This window comes from Physeter macrocephalus, chromosome 19 (assembly GCF_002837175.3).
Source record: "Physeter macrocephalus isolate SW-GA chromosome 19, ASM283717v5, whole genome shotgun sequence".
Lineage (NCBI taxonomy): Eukaryota > Metazoa > Chordata > Mammalia > Artiodactyla > Physeteridae > Physeter > Physeter macrocephalus.
In genome coordinates this window covers 15,983,832-15,991,740 of record NC_041232.1, presented here as the reverse complement: position 1 = coordinate 15,991,740, position 7,909 = coordinate 15,983,832, and the positions used below count along the sequence as shown (strand labels likewise).

General features: G+C 44.8%; 1 protein-coding gene across 1 annotated transcript in view; it reads right to left on the bottom strand.

The window, feature by feature from the left end:
* Positions 1 to 269: 269 nt before the first annotated feature.
* LOC102973207 (26S proteasome non-ATPase regulatory subunit 5-like) overlaps positions 270 to 7,909 on the bottom strand; it is a 28,934-nt gene continuing 21,294 nt past the window's right edge. The window contains 3 exon segments of the mRNA XM_055080714.1: positions 270 to 1,818; positions 1,820 to 1,859; positions 1,862 to 2,152. Coding sequence (XP_054936689.1) covers positions 615 to 1,818; positions 1,820 to 1,859; positions 1,862 to 2,152 — 1,535 coding nt within the window. The 3' untranslated portion in view covers positions 270 to 614.

The following is a 7,909-nucleotide window of genomic DNA, read 5'->3' as shown; positions in this document are numbered from 1 at the left end:
AAACTATGCGTCAGGTAGTAAATGTTTACTGATTTTTGTTTTTTGTTTCATTTTTAAAAGATTTACTATCTATTTTTCAAAGGAATAATAGTAACAAAAAAGCAAAAGAGACCTTATTAAAAGTATTTATTCTTAGTATAGGGAACATAATTTTAAGATTGCATATTACTTGTTTTTCAAAGAATATTTATATCCAAGACTTTGAAAGTGGAATCAGAAGGGAAAAAAAGACCAAAAAAATAAAGGGGTGGGGGGATAGAAAGAATTCAGAAATAATTTGGTTCCATTTTAGTTAAAGTGGATTTTAAAATAAGACGGTGAGTAAGTCCATGAAAATTTTCTGGGAGAAGAACAAAACTTCCAACTTCTTGCAAAGATTAAGGCAGTCAAAGGAATCTGAGAAACATCTGGTTCAATTACGATCAAGTTGGTCTGCTTTCCTGGCTTTACATTGAATTTCAATGTAGAAACACAACAAATGTTGGTGATAAAATTACATTAGACACTCCATGATAATTCTGGTGGGAGGGAAGTCTCTGTTTTGTAAAATACAGATGGAGTCAAATGCCTCAGGAGAAATGTTGGTCAATAAATGGTCTGGACTCTAGAAGAAATCACTCTGCTCCTTCCACTGCTGTTGTGGAAATAGGTTTCACATAGTACGGACCTTCGCTCAGGTAAGTTCTGAGCCTCAAATAAGTTGGGTTCCCAAAGATTTCTGCAATTGCCTTAGAATTGGCAAGTGCTTTCACCAGTTCATATCTGGCATCCTTTGAAGCTCTGTCATGCTCTACGGACCGGTCCATTACATATTCTACAAAACCTGGACTGTTAAACATAAGTTTCTGAGCCCAGGGTTGGTTTGCAATGGCCGTGAACACTTTTAAGGCAGCACAGTGTAGTTCAAGGAAGGGTTGATTACGGATGCCACGGAAGAGCTCCAGCGGGTCCCGAGATAAAGAAGAAAACCAGGATTCTGTCATCCTCAGGACGTCATCCGTCTGCGGCTCAGGTGGTAAATAAAAAAGAGATGAAATTGCATCCAAACACCTAATTTTGAGCTCTGCTGAGGCATTCTTTGCTTGATATCCTATTCTCATCAGCAAGCGATCAAAGCGAGTTCCTGTTTTCTGTAAAACTTGTTTTCCTTCAACATTGGATCCTAGAATTCCAATTGTGTCCACGGCTACACCAATCATGGTGGGGTCTTGACTTTCTGTCATTTCAAGGACTTCTTCCACAAAGACAGGATAACGCTCACAGATCTGCTGAGGACTATCCATGATAGCCAGGTTTCCAAAAAACTTCACAAATCCTGGCAAATAGAAGCTAGAGAAAGGGTCTGAATCTGCCCCAACAATTATATTAGAAATCTGGTCAATTACTCCTTCTTGAGCGAGGTACTGTCGTCCATGATGAGTATCTGCCAGTGATGTCACCATTTCTGTACAGGTGGCTCTGACTAGCACATCCTCACCGGTCAGCTCTCAGAGGAGCTGCGTTACCAATCCACCGGTGGTACGGTAGTTTAAAGATTCTGGTGACACAGAAGATATCTCCACAATTAGCTCATACACCCTGTATCGAACAATGTCATTTGTCTCCATTACACTTTTCAAATCATCCAGCAGATTACTTTCAAATAAAGCCTCCAGTCCAGCCTGGGTCAGTGATATTCTTGACAGGGATTTAATGGCCGCTTTAGCTACAGATAGATTCTCTCCACCAATACAATAAACGATTTGTTTTAATAATTCAGCATTATTTAGAATCTCAGTAACAGCATCAGAATTTTCAACAATTCTTCCAACCTGGGACAGTGAGGATTTTTACACAATCATTGGGGTGAGTCAGTCCCTCTGCAGGTCAACCCTGAGGTTCCGGCCCACGTGAACTGGCTCCAAAGCTTGCAGCAATCTCTCCAGGATGGATACACACAAAGTAGTCAGTTGCCGATGGTTCTCGCTGAGCAGGGAGAGAAGCGGGCCAAGGTGCAGTTCCGCCGCTTGCTCGCGGAGCTCGCTGAGAGGCACCGACCGCAGCACCGACTGCAGAGCGCGCAGCTCCTCCAGCGGCGCTTCCAGCCGAGACACCTCCCTCAGAAGCGACAGCGCCTGGGCCGCCACGATGCCCCCTCCCGCCGGGCCTCGCCCTACTGATGTTTTAAGATGTTAAGTTTCAGGGCAATTTGTTATAAAGTGATAGATACCTAGTACACTCACCTCATAGGGCCACCGTGAATTTTAAATGCATGTAAAGGATCTTTCCTGCACCGTGCTTGACCCACAATAACAGCTCAGAAAATATCACTCATTATTGTTATTTTTGGCCATAAAGGTAAATTATTTGCTCTTTGCTCTGGTTCAAGGACTTAGAAGGGGTGTGTCTGTAAAAACATGCACTTGAGAGGCATCAATAAATTAATTAAAGCACAGACGATGTGCAGCCAAGAATATAAACTTTCTGTTATCTAAGCTAAAGCGAGGGGAGACGGGGCAAATAAAAAACCTAAAAGGCTGAAGGTTCTTTCCAGCATTGCAAAGATTTAAGTAAGTCAGTGGAAGAGACCCAAATTAAATACAAATTACGAAGACTGGGAACACTCAGAGCGCTGTATAAACAGACATGGTACTATGTCTTCCTGTACTTTAAAAAGTCTATGAAGTGCTCATGGAATTATCTCTTTTAATCCTCCCAATAAGTCCTGTCGGATGCTTATGCTTGTGTCCGTTTTATGGAAGGGTCAACTGAGACTCGGAGGCCTGAGGCGAACTTCTCAGGAACATACAGTCATCAGGTGCTAGTGACGGGTTTCAGACCGAGGCTTCCAGTCCTCTTGACTCAGACCAAGTCCAGAGGTTGCTCTGTGATGCCAGGCTTCAGTCTCTGCCTCGCTCGGAGCTTCAATTTCATGAAAAGTAGGGTTTGGAAGAAACCAGAGACCACATGTTCAGAAGCTTAATGCACAAAGCAGTTTATTCAAGTGCAAAAAGCAGGTCGACAGCGATTGCTTTCTCTACTATAAGAAAAACAAGAGCACACATTCAACATACATAGCAAATGACACTGGGCCTCAGAGTTGGGGAGGCAACAGGGACTGGCGAGGAGGCTGGCCAACTGCAGAGCATACGTCTTTTCTTGAGAGGGTGTTCTCCTTGCTCTGTCCAGGTGCTGCCATGCAGGAATAGAAGCCTAGGGCTGCCAGATCACCTGCTTCTTCAAGAGAAGCCTGACCCTGTATTTTATATGAATTCTCACCAAGTTTAAAAGTTGGGTCAAAGAAAATAAAAATAAAACAAAACACTGTATGAGTCAAACACACACATCCGCAAGCTAATTCAGCTCATGAGCCACCATTCAGTGACTCCTGGACTAGATACTTTGCAAGGTCCCCTCCTGCTCCAGGGCACGCTGTCTCCATCAGTACTCAGCACGACTGTTTGTTTACACGGGATACTGGGCAGCCTCGTAAATATTCCAAACTGGTTTTCATGTGCAGATGTGAGCCGTGTCCTCAAATAAATTCCAGACCCTCTTGAGGGCGGGGACCAGGTCCCTGGTTTCCTGTGGGTCTTTGTTTCTGACTCTTTCAGTATAAGGTGCAGCCACTCAGGGTGAGGGCTCATTCAGCTGGGGCAGAGGGTCAGGCTGAATGATTTTCCCCAGGCAGTGGCTCTGGAGAGCTGCGAGTCTCACATCACTGAGGTGCGGGGGAGCTCTGGATCTTGGGAGGGCAGCTTCCATCACTGCTGGTGTTCTAAGGAAGTGAGGCCAGGGAATCAAGGGTAATGACTTCCATCTATATCATGTCTGCCAGATTTATAAACAAGGCTTCTGTTTCCTTTGGGAATCGTGCCTGCTGCTGGGCAGATGTGGCTGCTTTCGCAGAGGGAACTGACTTCCTTCAAATCATCCCAAATGAAGAGGCAGGTTCCTCTGGGTGTTCTCTCCCTGGAGTCCCCGAACCATCTCATAGTGTCTCATAATGTGGGTTCTGGAGCTACCCTTCTTGGGTTTGAATCCCAGCTCCTTCACTTACAAATTAAACAGAACTGAAATTGCTTCTTGATCATTCCCTGCCCATAATGGTGAAGAATCTGTGTTTAAAAATATAACTTCTGTCCTCTGCTCCCCCAAGGCCTTATAATTTAATTGAGGAGATAGAACCAAAAAAGTTACAAAGGTTTAATATAGATATGAGAAGTTATGGTCCATGGCAGTAAACGATCATTAGCAATTGGGTTGTGCGGAAAGTACCATAAGAGCAGAAAAGAGGGGAAGGGTAAGCTGTGACAAAGTGAGAGAGAGTGGCATGGACATATATACACTACCAAACATAAAACAGACAGCCAGAGGGAAGCAGCCGCATAGCACAGGGAGATCAGCTCGGTGCTCTGTGTCCACCTAGAGGGGTGGGATAGGGAGGGTGGGAGGGAGCCGCAAGAGGGAGGAGATATGGGGATATATGTACATATGTAGCTGATTCACTTTGTTGTACAGCAGAAACTAACACACCATCGTAAAGCAATTATACTCTAATAAAGATGTTAAAAAAAAAAACCAGAAAAGAGGAGGAGAAGAACACAGTGAGATTCATGCAAGAGCATTAAGGCGTTACAAACTGTTGGAGCTGGTGGGGGAGCAGGTGGCATTGATGAAAACTGCTCTGCTGGCCCCCACTGAAGAAGACAAAGTTGAACAGTGGTTAGAAGTATGGACTTTGGAAACAGACCTAGGTTTGAATCCTGAATTTACCAAAGGATTCTTTTAGTTGAAGGTGACAGAGACCCAGCTTCAACTTAAGCAAAATGGGCCTTTACTGATCCACAGAAGAGGGGGTAGCTTGCAGAATAAATTGAGGTAATTGGGGCAGTTCTGAGGCCTGAGAAACTGGAGGCCACGGGGATTGCCTGACTCTGCCCATCTCATTTCAGCTTTTTTTTCTGCCCCATGTCACACTCTTCTGCAGCAGATGGGCCTTCTCCCTCTGGTAGCACATATGGCACCTAGAAGCTCTGGATAAGGGCCTTTGAGTTCTGTGACCACAGAGAATAGGCTATTTCTCCTCCAGCTCCAAGTAAAAAGTCCCAGGGAAGAGCTCTGATTGGCTTGGCTTGGTCACATGACTTTCAAAGGCCCTTCTCAGTGACCACAGAGGAGTGTGGTCCTGTGACTGGATAGGCTTGGGTCTTGGATGGAGTCTTGTGAATGGCAGTTCCACCAGAACCACAGTAGTAGGGAGGGTATGGCGAGAGGCTTCCACTATTCCAAGAGGGATAGGATATTTATCAATGCTTTGTTTTGGTAGAAGGTCTTAGAAATAATCTAGCCCAGTGTTTCCCACTCCTGGATGAACCTGGTAAAATTCAGATTCCCAGGCATCACTCAACACCCTAAACCTGTTTCTAGGGATTAGAGCCCAGGAAGCTGTTTGTAACCAGCTTTCCACGTGACTCCAGCCATCAGCTAAGTAGGGAGACCACTGGTCAGTCTATCCCAATCTTATAATTTTATTGGGGAAGAAAACTAGGCACAGAGATGAAAGTGATTCACCCAAAATCACAGATCCAGGAAATGGCAGAAGAGAAATAAGACTTGAGTTCACCTGCCCTGCAGTGCCCCCCTCATTCTCCTTATAGCTCCTTGTTTTCCCTGGCTCTTTCACTGTCTCCCCAGACCACACAGGGAGGAGGCCCCATGAGTCACCTTTCTACAACTAGATGTCTCTACTACTGAGTCCCTAACACTGACCCTCCCAACACACTAACACACACACACACACACACACACACACACACACACACACGTGTGTGCGCGCACAGCTAGACACTCTTCCTCCTTCTCCAACAGCTGTGTCTGGAGAAAACTTGATGTGATATGATGGGCTGCAGAGATGGCACTTCAGGCAGGGGGAAGTGGGGAAGGGAGGGAACCGCAGAAGGACTGGGTGAAGCATCCCCCAAAGATAACCACGGCTAACCCCACAGGGCGCTCTGAAGCAAGAATGGTCCTTCTTCAGAGGTGTCTCAAGTTGGGTCTCAATGGTCAGATCTTTGTACTCCCACATGGATTGCTAATTCGCTGTGGGCTGCCCTGAGAAGGGTTAAGTCTTTGGATGAGGTAGTTCTCTGCAGCTGAGACAATCCCTGAAGGGCCGGCGGGTGAGGACCAGCTACTGACAACACCCGCACGGCTGGATAACACGTCCTTCCTCGAAGGAGGATTCGGGCAGTGCATTAGCATGTCCACCATATATAAATGTTTATAATTTACTGTATGTAATATTTGTAATTCATTTATTATAAATATAGTTTCCTATGTAATCTTATACATAATGACAACAGCACACTTTTCCAAAAATGCTCAACATGTATTCGACACTAAGCTAAGCACACTGCCGTGTGACTACATTTAATCGTTACAATAACACTATGAGGCAGATATTGTTACCCTTATTTAACAGATGAAGAAGATGAGGCTCAGAGGGTTTAAGTAAGGTTACACAACTACTATGCAGTGGATCTAAGATTCCAACCCAATTCTGTCTGATGTCAGAGCGCTATAGTAAAACCACTATAATAAAACTGCAGCATGAGTTATTCAGGTAAAGTGGGGGAAGAAGTGGTTACCAAGAATCAGCAAAGAGGAGGCCACTGCATCTGGGGGAGTCGCGACACAGAGGAACACACCCGATGACCTCTGAGAGATTCCTGCAGTTCCCCACTAAGATTCACGAGCAATTCAGCATTATTTAGCTTACCAGCGTTTTCAGTTACCTTGTAGAACGTGAGCACATGGGATATGGGAGCCGTACGCTTTGACTAGAAAGAGAAGACAGACAAAGGAAAGAAAATGCCTGCCCATATGATGGTCTCGAAGTACTGGGGAGGGAGTTCAAGATAAAGAGCTTGGGGAGATCCCATAGGGTGTCCAGAGTCTGAAAAGTCAGGTTTGGGCTAAGTAGGTAGTTAGGACAGTGAGTCAAGGGAAAATTTCACAAATTAACCAAAGGTCAGCCCTGTCTTGGGATTATATCCCACAAAATCTCTAAAATTAGAAAGGCTCTTGGAGATCATACAATCCAACCTTCTCAAATTTTAGCGAGGGCGATGGAGACCTAGATGTGGCCTGGCTATGGCTTGACAAAGACGGCAGAGAAAGAATAAAGAAACGCACAGGTCTCCGGATGACAGCTGGCACTGTTTATGAACATGCCTCCCTTTTTTACCTCGGTGTTGGTTAAGTTCTCCAAGCAGCAGATGCTGAGATAAAACGAAGAGTGTAAAAGGTTTACTGGAGAGTCACAACCCTTGAAGGAAAAGGGAAGGGAGCAGGATCGGACAGAGGCAGCTGTCAGACTGCAGGAGAGCCCGGGACAGCCTCTACCAGCCCAACGGGAGCCCCGGAGCAAGGAGTGCCCATTAGAAGCATCTACACTGCTCTATTCTCTGCTTCTATGAGCTTGATTATTTTCGGTTTCTCACCTAAGTGGAATTAGTCCTTCTGTGCCTGGTTTATTTCACTTAGCATAGAGCATAATGGACCAGGGACCGTTGGGGAGGGGTAACTGGGGGGTTGTTGCTCCACGGGTATAAAGCTTGTTATGCTAGGTGAATACATTCTAGAGATCTGCTGTAGAGCAGAGCACCTATAGTCAACAATGCTGCACTGAGCTTAAAATTTTGTTAATAGACTTATCGTGGTGATCATTTTACAGTATATACAAATATCAAATCATTTTATGTACACCTGAAGCTAATATAATGTTATATGTCAATTATACTTCAATTTAAAGAAAAAGGAAACTTTTGCAGGTGATGGATATGTCTATCACCTTGGCTGTGATGATGGTTTTAAGGGTGTATGCACATGTCCAAACTCATCAAATTGTATACATTAAATAAATGCA